The following is a 20,981-nucleotide window of genomic DNA, read 5'->3' as shown; positions in this document are numbered from 1 at the left end:
CACCACCATCATCATCACCACCACCACCATCATCATCACCACAACCACCATCATCATCACCACCACCGCCATCATCATCACCACCACCACCATCATCATCACCACCACCACCATCATCATCACCACCACCATCATCATCACCACAACCACCATCATCACCACCACCGCCATCATCATCACCACCACCACCATCATCATCACCACCACCACCATCATCACCACCACCATCATCATCACCACCACCACCATCATCATCACCACCACCATTATCATCACCACCACCACCATCATCACCACCACCACCGCTACAAATACCAGTCTTCACCTCGTCACTACTTCTGCTTCTTATTATGATCTTCTCTTTGATTCCAACCATAAAATAAGGACTCATCAACTAAATTTATTGCTAAATGTCACCTTTATTTTTCACCATAAATAAATCCTCCCTCTTTTTTACAAGATTTTGCATTATGTACAATTAAAGAGATAGTTGAGTTCTGTTTTCAGACCGCAAATGCCTTCAAAGTGCATGGTTATTGCTCTTATTCTTATCTATGACATTTATAGTGCCCTTTTAGAACCTAAAATTGCTACGAAGGTAATTTTAGACCCCAAAATGTGTGAAATTTAGCCAATACCATCATACCAATTCAGCTCCACTTTCAAAAAACGTGGTGACCATTAATTAATTATTAAATTTAAAATAACAATACATGAGCTGGCTAATTGTGGGTGAAAAAAGCCAACATTGGCATTGACTGAAATACGACGTAAAAGGCGTTATTTTGTTTTTTTCAACGTTTTTTCCAAATTTTTCAAAATATCTAATATTTGTGGTGGTACACAAGTATTAGAAATTGTTATATTTCAGCCGTCGCTGAACCGATTTTGATCAAACAAAGATGATTTTATCATCTAAATATTATGTTCTTTTAAATTTGACACTCAGTTTTTTTATTATCTCACAAAAACATTATTTTGTGTAGCGCCCTCTGCAACAGAACTCAACTATCCCTTTAACATTTCCTCTTGATTTGATGTCAAGAAAGAACAGGGTCAATTACCTTATAATTTGTTTCCAACCTATTTACAGGGGACAAACAGGTAACATGAGCTACAGATGCAATTTAACTTGAAAGACAAAGACCTCAGTTAGTCCTTGTGGTTAAAAGCATAATCCTTGTATAGATGGGTAATACGATAGACATGGACGTGAGGTGGATTAAAAAAATGTTAATTGCACTAACAATTTAATCAAATGAAAAACCCAACAACCACGATTAAGGAAGTCTGTCACTATAAAAAATACAATTAATAATAATAACAATAATTATTGATTCTTATAAAGCACTTTTGCAGAGTACTGATCAGGGCGCTGACACACACAAAAAAAAAAAATTATTTAAAAAATCATCAATGAACAGTAAATCATAATACATCTATTAAAGAGAGTGTTTTATCCTAAATCATTTGGTATCTGTTTGTGTGGTATGTGTTCAGGCTTGGATAAACAGGAGGCATTGTTTGCGAGAGTGCAGAAATCGACTTGCGCCAAAGTGATGCTTAACAGTATGTGATATGTTGGGACTTAAGTGAGAGAATGAATTGAATTTATCAAATGACATGCATTGCATATGCTTTTGGCAGAAGCAAAGTCACGCGTGCACAAATGTTTGTTGATATCTGATATTCAATATTTGATATGTGTGGCATGATTAATTTTGTTAGGGATGCTATTTGGATCTGCAAAGACTGAATTAATGCCCAAATCCCAATTGTTTTATTCAAACATCACGTGAGCAACTTTGGCGCAAGTCAATTTTTGCACTCTCGCAAACAAAGCCTCTTGTTCATCCAAGTGTGAACACAAACCACACAAAAATGATACTAAATAATTCGGGATAAAACACTCTTTCAAAAGATATATATAATATATATATAGATATATAATAATTTACTGTTCATAGATGATTTTTAAAATAATTACGGTAGTATCTTTCTAGGTGTTAACTTTTTTTTTGACTCACACTGTATATTATCGGCAGCAGGGAGTCAGTAAGCATGTAACTGCAGGAGAGATAAAATAAGACTGGGCCCTGGACAAGAATATCTGGCTACGAATTGTAAAAGCCTGACATCATATGATATATTTCTGAAGTTCTAGATGAAATTGAAGTACAAGAGCATCAACTTTTATTCTGCTTAAGAAAGTCTAGGCCCGTGAACAAAGTGACAAATTATTAGTTTTTAAAAACACATACCATTCCTGATGCAGAGATGCCAACCTTCTTCAACAAAAAAAAGGATTCTTAAGAGCAAAAAATAGTATTTTTAGACAAAAAACAAAATGGCAGTACCACGTATACATACCCGGATCGGAGCGCGACGTGCATACATTACACGTGGGTTCTTCGCAATGCGCGCAGTTTGGGGCCAGTATCACCATCCTGCGTACACCGTTTGAAGACGTAGGTGCATAATACACTTACAACACAAAGCCCATGATCAAAAATTAAGAAAAACGTCACTAAAAAAAAAAAAAAATAAATAAATAAATAAATACATAAATAAATAAATAAAAAATAAAATAAACTAGATGGAACTTGACCGCGCGCAGTCGAAATGATGCCTCTGTCACAGACCAATTTTCCAAACCAAAACAGAAGAAATTTTTCAAATTCAAGTTCAATTGTAATCCATTAACAGGTTCTCAGAATATTGTGATTACAAGCAATTTCTCATATACATTATATGACCCTTTGATCTTTGACCTCATGACCCTAACATCTACTCAGTTCATTGACTCTGCAAAATGTCCCGAGTTAAATAGTAATCCATCTGTCAGTTCTAATGAGAATGCGTTCACAAGCTATTTTTGCATACATAATGAGCCCATGACCTTTGACCTCATGACCCAAGAATCTACTCAGTTCATTGGCTCTGCAAGATACATACATGATCTAAGTTTGGCAGGAATCCATCAATCTGTTCTAATGATAATGTGATCACAAGCTATTTTTGCATACATGAGCCGCATGACCTTTGACCTTGTCCTCATGACCCCAAAAATCTAATCAGTTCATCGGATCTGCAAGTAACATACATGACCTAAGTTTGGAAGGAATCCATCAATCGGTTCTTGAGATAACGCGATCACGAGCTGTTTTTGCATGTATAATGAGCCCTGTGACCTTTGACCTTGCGACCCCAAAATCTAATCAGTTCATCGGCTTTGTAAGATACCTACATGATCTAAGTTTGGAAGGAATCCATCAATCGGTTCTTGAGATAACGCGATCACGAGCTGTTTTTGCATGTAAAATGAGCCCTGTGATCTTTGACCTTGTGACCCAAAAATCTAATCAGTTCATCAGCTTTGCAAGATACCTACATGATCTAAGTTTGGCAGGAATCCATCAATCGGTTCTTGAGATAACGCAATCACGAGCTGTTTTTGCATACATAATGAGCCCTGTGACCTTTGACCTAGTGACCCCAAAATCTAATCAGTTACATCGGCTCTGCAAGATACATACATGATCTAAGTTTGGCAGGAATCCATCAATCGGTTCTTGAGATAACGCAATCACGAGCTGTTTTCGCATGTATAATGAGCCCTGTGGCCTTTGACCTTGACCTCATGACCCCAAAATCTAATCAGTTCATCGGCTCTGCAAATAACATACATGACCAAATTTTGGCAGAAATCCATCAATCGGTTCTTCAGATAACGCGATCACGAGCTGTTTTTGCATGTATAATGAGCCCTGTGACCTTTGACCCCATGACCCCAAAATCTAATCAGTTCATCGGCTCTGCAAGATACATACATGACCAAAGTTTGGCAGGAATCCATCGATCGGTTCTTCAGATAACGCGATCACGAGAATGGGACGTACGGACGGACGGACGGACAACCCGAAAACATAATGCCTCCGGCTACTTCGTAACGGAGGCATAAAAACGTAACAAAACATACAAAAAACGTACTGCCATATTCATAGCGAAAAACGGAACAAATACGGCAAAAACGGAACAGTTGGCATCTCTGCTGATGGCATAAATACTTTTTAAGATTGACTATTCATGAAAAATAGTTGATTCAGAAGGTGTTTGTACAGATCATCTGTTGAGAGCCTGAATTATATCCTATCACTTTAAATCTTGACTCTTTAACTGCACTCTCCACCCCATGGATAAATGAGCTGACCTCTGACAAGCTTGCTACACATCAGTGCTAGAGAAAGCTTCTTTGGTTTGAGAGTAACAGATCATCTTGACTCTTTAACTGCACTCTCCACCCCATGGATAGATCAGCTGACCTCTGACAAGCTTGCTACACATCAGTGCTAGAGAAAGCTTCTTTGGTTTGAGAGTAACAGATCATCTTGACTCTTTAACTGCACTCTCCACCCCATGGATAGATCAGCTGACCTCTGACAAGCTTGCTACACATCAGTGCTAGAGAAAGCTTCTTTGGTTTGAGAGTAACAGATCATCTTGACTCTTTAACTGCACTCTCCACCCCATGGATAGATCAGCTGACCTCTGACAAGCTTGCTACACATCAGTGCTAGAGAAAGCTTCTTTGGTTTGAGAGTAACAGGCAGACTATGGCCAACTTGAAGGGCTTCTTGCAAAGTCATCAGCTGCATCTATACAGGAAAAGGAGGAAACAGGTTATACAAGTTATAACAATGTATTTATGATGTATGTATCTAAAGGTATAAACATGCACATATTGCTTTACAATGTTTGTACCATCTAAAGGTATAAACATGTACATAATGGCTTTCTTTCTTTCTTTCTTTCTCTGTAAAGTTCATTGGGATGATGTGCTTTCTGACCCTGATCCAATCAGCGCTTTTGAAAAATGGAGCTCTAAGTTCCATTTAGTTTTAAATAAACATGCTCTATTAAGAAGAAAAATAATTTGTCATAAAGATTCACCATGGATAAAACACGAAATTTTAAGCAGAATGCCAGAAAGAGATGGAATGAAAAGAAAAGCTAAAGGATCAGGGTCATTGAAATGATTGAATGACTGGGCGATGTATAGAAAACTAAGAAATGCTGTGACATCAATGATTAGGGAATCTAAAAAGAGATATGTTTCGGAAAGCATTTCGAATAATGAAGGTAAATTAAATGCAATGTGGAAATCATAGAGACGTATCATACCTAAAAATGTCAATGATAGTGGTTTTCAAAAGATAATTATTGACAATAAAGAAATAACAGGATCAAAATATATTGCATCATGTTTAAATGATCATTTTGTTGATTTACCATCTAAACGGAAGGGAACCTAAATATTTGGTGGTAATATGGATCAGTATATGACTCAAGTAAACTCAACATTTAAGTTTAAAGAGATAACAGATAATGAGGTTTTGAAATGTATTCATGATATTGCAAGGCACAAGGCCACTGGCCTCGATCAAATACCAGCCAGTTTCGTAAAAGATTTTATTGAATACATTGTTAAACTGCTAACTCATAATCATCAATGCGTCATTAAGAAAGGGAAAAATTCCTTGTGCCTGGAAAAGGGCCCGGGTGACGCCTATTCACAAAGGTGGTGATAGAGCTAATCCCTGCAACTATAGGCCAATATCGGTCTTACCTGTATTATCTAAAGTGCAGGAAAAACTTGTGTTTAATCAAGTGTATGATTACCTTTCAAAGAATAAACTATTATGTCATAACCATCACGGCTTTCGCCTGAAACATTAGACTTTGACTGCACTCACAGAAGATTTTTGTAAAAAATTAAACAATGGGTATGTAGTAGGTATTGTAACGCTCGACTTAGAAAAAGCGTTTGAGATTTTGCTTAAAAAGCTAAGATATTATGGTTTTGATCAAAATTCAATATGTTGATTTCAGGATTATTTCCATGATAGGGAACAATGCACTTTGGTAGATGGTAACATGTCATAGAGCAGAAAAGTAACAGGCGGAGTGCCCCAAGGAAGTATCCTTGGGCCATTGTTGTTTATTATAACTCTGAATGATCAACAAATGTTCCCTTTCTCTGTATGCGGATGACACTTGCATATATTTTTCCTCAAAAGACCCAAAGATATTAGAGACAGTAATCAATGGTGATTTGAAATCAGCCCCGACATGGTTTTCAAATAATGAATCGTTGCTTAACGTTGACAAATGTCAGGTCATGTTAACCGGTTCAAAGTCAAATTTGAGTCGTTTCTGTAATGTTGATAATCGTCTGAATAACAAAAAATTACTTAGAGTAATGGAATGGAATTGACTGCAATCTTTCATGGAACCCACAAATAGACCATGTAAAGAAAAAGGTTTTAAAGACGTATTTTGCTCTAAAGTGAATGAGGCAATTCACAGATGAAGAGATAGCATAAATACTGTACAAAACCTTAATTCAGTCGCATTTCGCTTATTGCAGCACAATTTGGATGAACGGTAGAGAAACTCTGTTAAAACATCTCCAAACTCTACAAAATAGATGTTTGAGATCTGTCCTCGGAGTGAATAGTAGATTTCACACTGAAATTCTTTATAAAACCCTCGAAATCAACATGCTAAAAGTATACTTGGTCAAACAGGCTTTAGTTACTATATTTCAGTTGTTACATGATCTTGGTTCACCTGTTTTATCTTCATTGATCCACTTAAATACTAATGTAGGCGCGTATATGTTCTGTTATGCTAATTCACAAATCCCCCTTCCAAGACCTCACACAAATTTCTTCAATATAGTCCATGCATCAAAGCTTTTAATACCTCACCCAACGATTTCAGAATTATAAATGTTTTTAAATCTTACAACATTGAGATTAGTAAAATTCAAAATATTTGCTCACTTCTTTCATCTCATGGATACTAATTTTGTTTTTTCCCCCTTTGTCACTATGATTCTATTTTGTACTTAAATTTCTGTAAATATGTTCATTTATTATAACTTGCATATTTGTTTGTAAATTGTACGATCATCACAGCCTCGCTGAAAAACAGCTTTTGCTGAATGCGGGCACAACTTTTGTATTTGTTTTTAAATGTGAATAAATAAAATATACCATACCATACCATACCTACCAAATCATCTTGTGTCTAGCAAAAGGATGCAAACTCAATTATAGGCAATCCTTCTAAAGTGCTTATTGCTTAAGAGTTTAATTTCCTATTATTCAATTCTCTGAGCAGAAATGACTTACCTGAAGAGAAAGAGAAGTTGGTTGCCATGGCAATACTGGTAGCACTTGAAAGTGTACTTCCTGGTTGAGCATGTTTGATCCAGCAAGCCATAGCAACAGAGAGAACCATGGGAAGGTATGGAGTAGCTCCCTCAGGAGAGTCAGTAGACTTTGGATGAAGAGGATCAATAGACGAAGCTATAAGCAAAACATAAGAACTCAAAGCTTTGTTACTGTGCTCTAGTCCACATGATGTATCATTACATTTTCACCTTTTATGACACCCTTTGATGATACCCAGCGTCCTTGAGTAGAACTGAATAAGGTTGAAGAGAGTGACATCTGCCTTCGACACATGAAAATTGATACTGAATAGAGTAGTGTTTGATGTGTTAAAGGTATTATGTCCAATTTGCAGGCCAAAAAAATGAAAAGGTTAAATTCCAACGGCATTTGAAAGATAATACTAATTTAAAACTTCCCACGAATGCTCATGTACCCTATACAGTTCATTTTATGTATGTTATTACCAAAGTCAGTCAGTCGCTTAATAGATTTTATAATTTCTCATTTAGTACTATTCTTCAGGATTTTTCTCTTACCACAGTGAAGACAACATAGAACAGAGCTGTGGTTGGCAACATGAAGAAGAGCATCGTAAAGAGAAGAGTCCCCATAAACAATTGATCAACATCGTAAGAACATGAGTCTACCCTCTGACGAAGAACGTTCCATTTCTTGCCTTGGAAGAGACGAGCCAGAGAAAGCAATCCTGATATCTGAAGACTGTAGATTCTGAGTGGGAGGACATTTTGTAAAATTTTGTTTGGAGACTTTGAGTTATATATCATTATATGACTTATTAAGAATTGCAACTGATTATATTCAAACTACGCAGAGTTAAAAATGCTGCCGCCAGACTTGCCACAGGTCCACCCTAGTTCTGTCAGATGAAGCGTATCCTTCATCAATTAAACTGGCTATCCATCAGGTCCCAGATTCAATACAAAATACTTCTTCTCAACCTCCCTCCCTTCAACCTGAATCCACGGTCTGGCTCCTCCCTACCTATCTGAACTCCTAACTATCAGGCAACCATCCCGCTACTCCCTTCACTCCTCTCAAGGCATCACACTGAACCATCCGTCTCCCAAGATGCTACATGTAACTATCAGGCAACCATCCCGCTACTCCCTTCACTCCTCTCAAGGCATCACGCTGAACCACCCATCTCCCAAGATGCTACATGTAACTATCAGGCAAGCATCCCGCTACTCCCTTCACTCCTCTCAAGGCATCACGCTGAACCACCCATCTCCCAAGATGCTACATGTAACTATCAGGCAAGCATCCCGCTACTCCCTTCACTCCTCTCAAGGCATCACGCTGAACCACCCATCTCCCAAGATGCTACATGTAACTATCAGGCAACCATCCCGCTACTCCCTTCGCTCCTCTCAAGGCATCACGCTGAACCATCAACCTACCGATATCTCTTCGTAACCAACAATCTGTCAATACCTTTAAAAAGATATCTCGATACTCACCTCTTCTGTTAACAATAAAGCTGCATTTGAACTTGTATACGGAAAATGCGCTACATAAATACATTATTATCATTACTATTATTAATGACAGTTTTAGTCAAGACTTGTTTCAATCAAACTCTGTACATAGGGGAAAGTAAGTGTGCCACTTATGGATGTCCAATAGTTAATCATATGGGGAATCTGGGCCAGAATTCAATTCCATAATTAAGTACAAAATTTAAGCTTTTTACTTAGTATTTGGCATATATAAAATACTTAGCAAATCTTGGTATTCAGTTCAAACTTTTGGCTAAATATTTTACCCCAAATTAAAGACAGCTACCTATCAGACTTAAAGGCATCGGTAAACACAATGATATGCAGGCAGCTAGCATGCCTTGAGGCAAGTAGATGGACTAGGTAGTTCATAACAATGCAAAGAGATAGATGGTCTGAAACAAGGTTAGCTAAACAGATGTATTGAGAAGGTCACATTTTACCTTGCAGCATAGACGTAAAAACAGTAGATATGGAAAGTGAGAGCAGATAGAAGGTCTGAAGCCAGTGCTAGTTGAACAGAGAACCCAAGGACCCCTGCTCCTGCTATACACCAAAGCAATGAAGTCATGATGGGAAGCAGTACACTTAGATAACCTGCAAGATAATTAGAGGGACAAAACAAATAAGTAATCATTGGAACATATTATTTTTTTAGACACACCTCTTTCTTTGAAGCATGCACAAAATCTGTGGAAAGTAAAACGTGTTGACATATCTGAGGAAAACAGATATTTGTTCTTCAAATAATTTAAAGACGCATGAGAAATAAAACTTAACAATATGGAGGATTTTTTTCTACCCTTCTGTCTCGCGGCAACTCCTTCAAATGGTGATAAAAAGTGAAATTTAAGTGGAGGTTGGTCATTGGATGATTTCACACTTGATATTGGTGTTTGGTATTAGCCTTTATTTTGCCGCAAAATCATGAACTAACACTAACGAGACATCATTCAAATTTAGGTGTTGACCTCTGATTTTCTGACATAGTTCCGGTCATTGATGTTTCATTTTTGTCAAATGTCAACTGCCAAACCATGATAGGCAACCAGTGTTTAATTGATGTACACATTCCATTAGACTGACACTTAACCCCTACAGACAAAGAAATATATTTATTTCATGGTGAGTGTTGGTGTCTGTGGGTAAAAAAAAAATAGTTAGTACAAATTTTCCAAACAAACATAAATTTTAAGTTTTTATAGATTTTAAGGAAATTAGGCTCAACATAAATCTAGGCGAACATTTGAAAAACTTTTGGCTTTTCAAAGAGGCACAGAGTATCTAGGAAATCCTAATTTTCACATAAATTAGATTTGATAAATGTGACTTTAGATTTTCTGTAGAAAAAGACCTAGCAAGTCTACATCATTATTTATGATGAACTCTAAATCAACATTTACAAAGCAAAAGACAGGAAACTAAGTGACTACTCTAAGACAATGTGTGAAATGTGGCTCTTTGCAGTAGATGTGCTGCACTCTCTGATCCAGTATCTAGCTGCAGTAGCTACCATAGTTGCATAGTATTTACCCTCCAGGAGTGAAACCTACACCCTGTACCAGTACTGTTCCGCTGGCTAGAGAGTATCCATTTGCGTGAGGTTTCTTACATCACTCTAGTCTCAATCAAAGACAGATTGTGTAAATAGATATCATGGAATGCTCATATAATACAATGAGATCTACAGTTAAAACATGATGAATTATTAACAAAGTATTAGTGTTATAGGATAACAACTTCTTAATTTGAACAGTGATGTTTAATAGAGCTCAATCATAATAGAATTTTAATCTCTAAACTCAAACACCAAACCAGAGCGCCAAATTATGCCTAGAAACACGTACAAACCTTGGTGCTTTTTAAACTCTCTATGGATTTCCAATGTTGATTTAATATTTCTCATCAAAAGTAAGAAAGGTTTGCTCACCAATCCATAGGTAGACATGATAAAGGAAGAAGTTTCCCAAGAAATGAGCCAAGAATGTGTTGAGTTTGAGACCAGCCGGTGCTCCCATCAACCAGTGTAACAGGTGCTGAAGACCAATGCCTGTTTGCTGATGAACAAACAATAAACAAATGTAATTGTTCCTCACATGTACATGAATGAAAACATTATACATGCCTGGCTGCCTCTTGCTCATTCTTATTTCACCCCCCCCCCATCATTTTCACAAGACCAGCAGATTATCTTCAATACACTATTCTTCTCATGCTTTGATTCCCACTAATTGACACATTTACAATCAAAGATAGTGTAACAAATCAGGGTTTTAGTATTGAACGAAGGTTAAGCATTTTTTGTTGTAAGCGCATGCGCTATAGCAATATGGCGCATCGTTGATTTAGCAATTACCAAACTGAAGGAAAATGAGCATAAATTACATATAACAATCATGTTGGTGCAATTATCATGTTTCTTTTGGGGATATTATTTGTATAGTAGTTATCTAATCAGGAATAAGGGTTATACTGAAGATTATATTTGAAGATTTAATGGGATTAGCAGAAATGTTGGGTTGAAGTGTTGTTTTACTAACTAGGACATAATTGTTCTTTTATACGTTTATGTATAGGGAAATTTTGAGGATGGTCAGGATTGTGTAATTAGGACTTTCCACAGCACTGTATCCGATACAGGCCAGCCTCACCGAGGCTGGCCTTATAGTTGGCGCTGGCCTTAGTCTTTAGTAATTGAGTCTTACATCTAGTCTACACTTGTACTTGTGTTGATCGAGTTTACCCTGAATGTTGATTGGTTCGCATTAAAGGAATTCGACATGCAACTTATGATTGGTCTGATTTCTTAGAACAGTGCAACCGTAGTTAGCCAATGAGATCGAGAATCAGTGACAGGAGTTGACATAGCATGGTGACTGATTGGTGATTGATTGATTGATTGCTCGAAGGATGTCCAATTGACTGTTGCTGTGCACAACGATTGGGGTGACCGATTGCAGTCGAAGGATGCATGATTGTTAATACGCTGTGATGGACACGGTTCGCCACCTTGGCTTGACACGGAATATTTGTCAGGATGCCCGTATCTGGCCAGGCGCTCTCCGTCCGTTTGGACAAAATATATGCCCGTAGCTTAATGGCTGGAGTTATTAACTGCTCACACGTATCTCAACAATCATTCGTCCATCGACTACAATCGGTCACCTAAACGTCTCGTTCACAGCATCAATCAATTGAGCATCCTTCGAACAATCAATTTCCCTTGTCAACACTTGTCACAGGTTCTCGTCCCTTGGTTTCACTGCTCCAAGAAATCAAACCAATCATGATGTGTAGGTTGAAAGTCTTTATTGCGATCCATTCAACAGTCGGGTAAACCCAGTACAAGTACAGTGCAAACTATGTGAGACTTAGCTTAGAGGCTTAGGCCAGGCCAACTATCAGGCCAACTATCAGGCCAGCCTCGGTGAGGCTGGCCTGTATCGGATACAGTGCAGTGGAAAGCCCTAGATGCACAACCCTGGCCATCTTAAAAATGTCCCTATACATAAACGCATAAAAGAACAATTATGTCCTCGTTAGTAAAACAACACTTCAACACAACATTTCTACTAATCCCATAAAATCTTCACATATAATCTTCAGTATAACCCCTTATTCCTGATTAGATCACTACTATACAAGTAATATCCCCAAAAGAAACATGATAATTGCACCAACATGATCAAAATATGTAATTTATGCTCATTTTCCTTCAGTTTGGTAATTGCTAAATCAACGATGCACCATATTGCTATAGCGCATGCTCGTACAACAGAAAATGCTTAACCTTCGTCCAATACTAAAACACTGATTTGTTACAACGCCCTGTGACGTGAGCAGTGAAAGAACTCCAGCCATCAAGCTACGGGCATATATTTTGTCTAAACGAACGACGGGGAGCGCCAGGCCAGACACGGGCATCCTGACAAATACTCCGTGTCAAGCCAAGGTGGCGAATTGGGTCTGCCACAATAGCCTGAAACGACACACATGCACTACATTCAGACACCTTTTCATGGCATTGAAAAAGACCATTTCTCTAACATCTCTAACATACCTTGTTAAGCCCATGGAGAGACTGCCCAGTTCATTGTGCACTATGCATTGATTGCATTTATCTGTATTAGTATTATTACTATACTATTTATGTGTACAAGCTCTGCTTTTTGTCACATGTGGTTCCTTTTTCTATTTTGATCATTGTAAATTAACATACTTTTGCACCAACCTGTCATACTTTAATGATTGTGTAATAAAACTAATTTGGGGAATCAATTGTACTTGTGGGGGGGGGGGGCAAGCTGCTTACTACAATATACTTACATCAGCCTTATCTTTGACAATGTCTGCCAATAGGACGGGTAGATCGGCACTGTACATCCATATCAACAATAAAACACCAAGTACAAGATCAACCATCACAGTAGAAAATGAATTTCCTATCCTGAAAGAAAGAAATTAAATAATTTTTCAAACTTTACATGGCAATGAATCTAAAATAACATAAAATGAGTAAATCAACTGCCAACATACACTCGAATACCTTTAAAGTTGATACTCTAAGACAATCCCATATACTGAGACAATTACATAAATAGAAAGCTTTTAACCCCCATAATAACACCAAATGGTGTCCATCCGACAAAACAAGTTTAGAATAATGAATTTATTCGAGTAAACTCTACCAAAATATCTAAGTTTGAAACCCGGAAGTGCACGTAGAGTCGGGCCTCTATCCGTGACGTCACGAACGGGACTCATGGGCTCAGTGAGAGTGAATGGCAGTGATATCCCTACGTAAATGCTATCCTGTCAGAGCTTAGATTTGTTGTTGGTAAGGAGTATATTTGATGGATTTTCTGTTTTTATTTGAATGAAGAATAACGAAGCAACATTTTCCAGTCGCTGATTTCTTTTTATATCCTCATATTCACCTATTTGGTAGAGATTTAAGACGAGTTTACTGCTTAGGAATTAAAGTTAAATCGTGCACGTATGAATAGGCGGATGCATTATATTGTCATCAGATAAGGTACAGGAGCAGTTTTGTAAAACGAATAGGTCTAGAACTACGATAGTACTTATCATAGATGTGTGTGACTGCCTCAAAAAAGGATACAGTACCAGTTAAACATTTTATGTTGTAAAATATCAAACTTGAACGAAATCATGCAAGCGCGCTTCCTCTATAATATTTTGGCGAGTGATGCGGCTCTTGCATGAACGTTCGTGAAGCGAGCAGAATCGGGAGGTAAGACCAATTAGCCGCTGCTCTAGGCGCTGCTTGCTTGTGATGGAACGTACGTGCGCTAGTTATATGTTTATCGGCAATTGCAAGAGAATGAAAGCGACGTTGCCAGCTAAGAAAAACAACTAACAAAGACTTGCTCCTGACTACCGGTGTCAGAATTGGTAGATGAAGGATCTTCAGGGCCAAGGAAGGCGAAAGACATGGGAAAAAGGAAGAAGAAACCATCGGGAGATCGCTGTAGTGTATGGTAATGAACTGTGCATGGGTAGACAGCTAGTGTTCACTCAGTGCCTGGGCCGATTTCAACACCAAAACAAAAATTACATGGTGAAAATATCGACTAATAGCACATCGTTGGCATGTATATGTCATAATTTTTAAAAGGGGAATTGATGTTAATACTATGAAGTACTGGGGGAAGGTAAAAAATTGTACATAAAATTATGATTTATTAGACTTTTCAGCCTTTGAAACAAAAATATGCAGAAAATCGTATCACTCTGCACATGTTTGCTATGGAACATCCGGGTACTTGAATATACTCTATCCCGGACGTGAGGTCATAAATAGTAGACCAGCGCCGTGACTGATTTTCTATGCAGAGGCGGATATTTTTGACATTTCAATTGAGGATTTCGAGTAGACAGAATTTTTTTGTGATATACTAAGTAATTGAAAAACTTAAAAATAACATATACTTGCCGTAGGTAACAAATTAAGGGACATTTATTTGCTTAGAGTATCAACTTTAAAATCCCATTCCTAAATAGAGGGTTGTGCATGTACATGTACATGTATGTAGATGATAAGGATCTTAGGTTTGAATCCAGCCCTGGAGTATGACAAGTGAAGCCTGTATTGTGCGTTAACACGCCCCTCCTAATTCATAGATGCAGAGTAGGTTACAATGGATAACACTGTCCTTCTGATAGGATGTTAAATGAAGGTCTCAAGTACAGGAGAGTCACTAGCTTTGCCCAATGCATTATTACCCACTGTATTATTTGTATAAGAGTTAGGGGAAACCCTGGTGTAGTGGTCTCCCTGCACATTCCAATCAGTTATACCAGTATGAGAGACCCGAGGGTCAAAGCGATTTAGTTTGCTGTTCCCCTCCTAGGCACAGGTAACACCAATATTTTACTACTGCTACTGCTGCTACTACTACTACTAACAAAAAACAAACACTTAAATTGTGACCTCTTTCTAATAATGCTGTACCCTAGCTTAATCTCATCTGCCATAAGATTCTGAAAGATTCAAGTTCTTATAAATGTAATCTATCCATCACATCCGGATAAACAGAGTTGAATATCCGTTAATACAAAGATCTCATAGACATAGACATACAACTCTATATCAGTTTAAAAAATATAAATATTTTATTATTTTATCTGGAAAGAAAAGAAATCCCAATTCTATGAATGATAAAAAATATCAAAAATATTCCTCATAACTTGGGCAAGTGAAGAATATTTCAGAAATCCTTTTGCTCCACAATTTTCTCTGGGCTTTACTAAACAAGTATTTTACTGTGCTTTGCAGGTCTAGGAAAAATGGTCCAGAGTTTAAGTTTCTTATTACGACGAGTGTTAAAAATTGAGGTGAGAGCAATTGTTGACTGAGCAATACTTGCATTCATCTGAGCTGACATGAAATTCTTACCTGATGAAATGATCGTTTGATCTTATACCCTCTTGGGATAATCCCTGTTTCCCATCATCCTTCTCCTTTCTCATAAACTCACAGAACTGATGTGATTTGTTAGCAAGATGAGATCCTGTCGTTGGGAATGTGAAGAACTCGTACAGCCAGTCATTCTGACAGAATCTATAATAATGCGAAGTAGTTTAGTACATGACATTGTAGTATTGTACATGTAGATGGCTCAACAATTCACATTTATTTCAAGAATAGTTTTGTATTGAAGAACAGACTAAATGCAATGACATGTACATCATACATGTACATGTGTATGTGTATTCATGAGAAATAAGTCTGAGTTCTTTTGTCAACAATAATTGGAACATGCTTTACTTTTTAAACTTTCCTCTGTGTGCAGTTACAGAAATTTACCCTTAAAGTTTACCAATCAGCTCACCTGAAGAAATAATTTGTTTATAGGTAGAATGTAGATTAACAACTTAAACAAACTTTATCAAGTCCAACTGGTGCCCCATTCTAGATGCAAGTGCATTTAAACTACAATATCTCTTTGTAGAAGAAATATTTGAAGGCCATAGGTTGACTAGAGTACAGCAACGATTTAAAATGAAATTAAACAAACTATTAATTCGAAACATGTCTGTGTTCACACTTACCTTTTTTTCTTGATGTTGTTCAAACAGTGAAATAGAGATCTTGTGATGAAGACAGGTAAGATACAGCAAAGTCCATACAGTTGACTGCATGATTGGAATCCTTTACTCCTGGAATCTGTTCTTAAACATGACATGGGCATACTCTGAGATGCAAAGAGGGAGTGTGAAGTTCTACAAAATTGCTGGACTGCTGAGAATAAGAAATCCACTGCTTCACATTGATGAGTGGTGGATTTCTGACGTTCTTCAAGCAAAGATAGGGTAGGTTCATAAGCAGCACTCTTCTCACCTGGATTGCCATTATCTAAACAGATACGTTGGGCATGTATTACATGAAAATCATTAAACAGTATGAGAAGGAGGCTGGTATCCCCAGTATCAGCCGAGTGTTGCCATGGTGATTGGATGATCTTGCATGCTGGGATCTCATTGTGATGTCTTTGCTCCATTTCAATGATGTAGTTGCTGTGCCAGCTGTTCTTGTCTGATGATTGTCTCAAGCCTCTGCATATATTTGTGTAAGTACCAATGACGGGGATGCCAAATTCTGGCTTGGGAACATCCTCTTCTTTTGATGGGTGTATGATAGCGAGAATGCATATGGACCTTTTGGCTGGGTGTATAGTTCCAAGGCAAATCCCACTTCCTGCATTCAACAGACATTCAGGAAAGAAGACTTTTAGCACTTCCGTCTTCTCCATTTTGCTTTTCAATCTAAAATGCCTAAATCCCCAAAACATTGAGTAGACAATCCTTTTCCATCATACAATGCAGGCTCTGCAATCAAAACAAGAAAGTTAGTCATGCACAGTAACTTTTAAGAATTCAAATTGTAAGTCTACTGTCAAACATCGGCATGATTGTGTGCATTTGTGTATTGAGAGTGTATTGACTACCGTATTCATGTGTGCAAATGCTGCCTTTTAACATGTAGTGCAGTGCTATACACGTACACTGTAGGTCAATACGCATTCGCATTGACTCTCTATGCTTTGCTGGAGTGACTTTAGTGACAAATGATGACACCTAAATAGCAGTAAAACTTACCAAGATGAAGACACCCAACTAGTATGAGAAGGAAGAAAATGAAATTGAACTGGAAGCCTGACTGCTGAAAACACAGCATTCTTTCAGAATCTCGGGTAAAAGTCAAGGCAAATATAATTTGTTCAACTTACCGGTTACTTTGTTAGAAAGAATAATTTGAAAATTCAAATCACGAGTCTACTGTCAAATTGTCCATCAGCCACATCATATTCATTGTGTGCATTTGTGTGTAATGTGTGTATTGACTATATGGGCAATTCCATGGTAACGGAAGGACACTCAGACAAGATTTTTGAACTTCAGGTTCATACTAAAAGAAATGTTTTATTAGTATGTATTAAACTATGGGAACAAAATGTGTTTCAGTCAAGTGGAAAGCTTCATCAACTTCACAAAGTTTGGATAAACACTAATTAACTGGAAAAACCATGTCCATTTTTATGTCCTTCCGTTACCGAGATAATTAATATGCACATTCTTAAACTACTTAACTATAATGACAATTTTTTTGGGGAGAATTAAAGGCACTTATATAGGTATTATATCTGTACTGTTTCACATCTTATACTAATAAAACAGTTCTTTTAGTATGAACCTGAAGTTCAAAAATCTTGTCTGAGTGTCCTTCCGTTACAGTGGAATTGCCCATTTATGTGTGCAATTGGTGCCTATCCGGTATTAGCATGTAGTACAGCGCTAGAGTTCAATACGCATTAGCATGGACTCTCTTAGACAGAAATAACTGTCTGGTATGGGTCATTCTTTAATAAAACTGACATTTGTCGTCATTCCCTATACCCAGACGGTATGACCGTAGGTATATATTCTAGGCTGTGTGGGGAAGATATCACAACTAGATTTTAGTAGTTAGGCCCCTCCCACAAACAAGAAAAACCTGAGGAGAAATGCATCATTTCTCCTCAAAATTTTGCAGTAATTTTCTAGATATCATGACTGTCGGTAAGAGTTCTTTTTGTAAATGAAATAAGGGACTTACCAAGCTTTTGGCTGCTTCTCTATGATCCACTTTAAGCCTTCTGACTGACAGAAATCAAAATGGCGGCTTATGAATATTCAAATACGTTATGCGGGATGGTTGACCTACGTGCGTCTGGTCGAGGATAGCACGCACACAAACGTGAAGCAGACAACACGAGAGAGGGACCTCTGCATATGCAATGTTCTTCAAAAGAGTGTTATTATCTCTTCCACTTGACTGTCTTCAGACTGTGACTATCGTCAGCCATCTTGAATCAAAGTAATGAATAATCATGACAACATTTTTGAGTCTCCACCCATTGACCTCATTCATAGACGTGCGCGTTTGAGTTCTTCTTTTGTCTGCTTCACGTTTGTGCACGCGCTATCCTCGACGAGACGCGCGGAGGTCAACCATCCCGCATATCGAATTTGAATATTCATAAGCCGCCATTTGGATTTCTGTCGGTCAAAATGCTCATCGAGAAAACACAGATGCACACAATCATCGCGATGCGGCTGATCGGCAAGTTTGACAGCAGACAGTCACTCACACTCACAATTTGAATTTTTTTTTCTTTCTAAATTCTAATCTAGAATCTATACTAGAACCTAGGCCTAGACTCTAGACCTAGACAAAAATCTAAACTAGAAAGTAAAGTCGGAAAGTTTAAAAATTTGAAAAAATTGTATTTTATTTAGATCTAGGGCCTAGGGGCCTAAAATCTAGATCTAATCTAGATCTAGATCTAGAATCTAGGTCTAGAAATAGAATAGACCTAGACTCTAGATCTATTTAAGTGACCTAGATCTACAGTCTAGTCTGTAGATCCTCGAGTCTAGATCTAACTTAGATCTAGATCTAGATTTCTAGGTCTAGCCTCTCTACTGTCATCAATCGTCACTAAAGTACCGATTTTAAGTGAAATCAGTTGAGTTTTGTACAGTGGTGCTTGAAATGTTGAGAATCAATAGCACAGCTTTTAATACACAGCCAGCGCCAGGATAGTAATGCACCTAGACTATGTGGGTGAATACAGGTGAATGCATGCATGTTTCGTACTTATAGACTAACAAAAATATCGGTATGTGGGACAACAGTAACAAATATGTGCCCACATTTAATGGTCAAAGTTATAAATAACACAATTTTAAACGAAATTACAATATTTTCAATGGGATTGCATCGTCCATGTTAACATTCAGGACAGAGAAGGGGCCAAATAAGCATATTACGTACCAATTTGGTCGCTAGCTCCATTCCTTAGGTAGTAAAAAGACAAATTCCGCGCATGCAGTCGATGTCGATCTACGGAACGCAAAAGAAATCGAACTCGCAGATATACTTATTCGCGTCATGCCATATATAATGTAACGTATGTAAAGACGATATATCGGTACGATACGGTACTTTGTAGCAGACAAGTGCGTTAGACACATAGAGATATATACTTAATAAGACATCTCACGCGCACGGCCAAGGATCGGATCGTGCGTGCGAGCGAGCTAGCAGCGAGATGCTGGGTTTGACCCAATGACATAATGCATCGTCCACGAGCCGCGAAGTCCGAGCCGTGAAACGGCGAGGCCGTTTTTTTTTTTTTTTTTGGGGGGGGGGGGGGGGGGGGGGGGGGGGGGGGGGGGGGGGGGGGGGGGAGGGCTATTTTGGAGCCCGTAATGATGTTTTCCTGGCATCAACTAATGATGACCATAAAAAGTCTGGACACATGATGGCGTTTTTTTATGCACACCATCAGTTACACAGAGTTTGGCCCCGTTTGGCCAACTTGGTTTCACTGGGTCACAGCATGGCGTATATTCTTTTGTTTTGTGCTTGCCCAAAAAAGCAGTAGTCCTATGTTGTGTCCAACTAATCAATGGCACTGCACATCACCTTTTCACTGCAGCTAGCCCAAGGGGGGGGGGGGGGCCGGGGTTAAACCCCATAGACCCCGTAGATCCGCCCCTGTGATAGGCCAACATTCAACTTCCGAAATTGAAGTTACCGGTTTTATTAAAGGGGAAGTCTACCCTGATATTAAGTTGGTTTTAGTAGAAGCATATGTTACAATCATGAGAGTGAAAGTTTAAGCTAAAAACGATTAAAAATAAGAAAGTTATGAATATTTGAAGGTGCAAATAATAAAACAAACTGGCAACTTTGTGTCGGACCTGGCTTGCGGAATCCCCTCCCATTTGCCCTATACTAAAATACTTACTTCACCCCTAAATATAATTGTTATTTTTGTTATACAACCCCTGTATTGAACAGATCTAGTCCGTCATCAGTAACGAAGAAAGTTTATGAAATTTTCTGTACTCACAGAGCAAATTGGAGAGGAGCTCACAGCACTGACCTCTACCCTACGTCAAAAGTTTTCATTCCCTATCTGAGGCTAAACGTCATCATTATAGCACTCGTGTCATTAATCTAAAAACTGAAAACCCATCAGCTTGGTACAAACAAATAAAAATACTTACTAATAGAATTACTGACCCAGTAAATATTGATATCCCTGGTACTGATCCCAAACAACTTAGAGTAGCAGCGAATGCAATTAACAACCATTTTAGTGTCAATAGCATCTGACCTTCCATCTCTTGACAGAGAGAGACTTAT

At 38.0% G+C, this 20,981-nt stretch overlaps 1 protein-coding gene across 1 annotated transcript; it reads right to left on the bottom strand.

Annotated features, from left to right (window-relative positions):
• Positions 1 to 3,886: 3,886 nt before the first annotated feature.
• LOC593762 (phosphatidylinositol N-acetylglucosaminyltransferase subunit Q) lies at positions 3,887 to 19,694 on the bottom strand. The gene is made up of 9 exons (XM_030983894.1): positions 19,602 to 19,694; positions 16,337 to 16,982; positions 15,681 to 15,845; positions 13,088 to 13,208; positions 10,692 to 10,818; positions 9,205 to 9,358; positions 7,778 to 7,970; positions 7,197 to 7,373; positions 3,887 to 4,655 (listed from the first exon to the last, which is right to left on the bottom strand). The coding sequence occupies exons 2-9, from the start codon at positions 16,783 to 16,785 to the stop codon at positions 4,509 to 4,511; spliced, it is 1,533 nt and encodes a 510-aa protein (XP_030839754.1). The 5' UTR covers positions 16,786 to 16,982; positions 19,602 to 19,694; the 3' UTR covers positions 3,887 to 4,508.
• Between the last annotated feature and the right edge of the window lie 1,287 nt (positions 19,695 to 20,981).

Source organism: Strongylocentrotus purpuratus, unplaced genomic scaffold (genome assembly GCF_000002235.5).
Source record: "Strongylocentrotus purpuratus isolate Spur 01 unplaced genomic scaffold, Spur_5.0 spur5_scaffold_14, whole genome shotgun sequence".
Taxonomy (NCBI): Eukaryota; Metazoa; Echinodermata; class Echinoidea; order Camarodonta; family Strongylocentrotidae; genus Strongylocentrotus; species Strongylocentrotus purpuratus.
This window is presented reverse-complemented; position numbering and strand designations above follow the sequence as displayed.

Excerpts from the sequence above, each read along its gene's own strand:
- LOC593762 (XM_030983894.1), bottom strand. The coding sequence starts at position 16,785 with ATGGAGCAAAGACATCACAATGAGATCCCAGCATGCAAGATCATCCAA. Across the intron at positions 10,819-13,087 it reads TTGTCAAAGATAAGGCTGAT|CAAACAGGCATTGGTCTTCA; the intron begins GTAAGTATATTG and ends TTTGTTCATCAG. Across the intron at positions 9,359-10,691 it reads TCATGTCTACCTATGGATTG|GTTATCTAAGTGTACTGCTT; the intron begins GTGAGCAAACCT and ends ATTATCTTGCAG.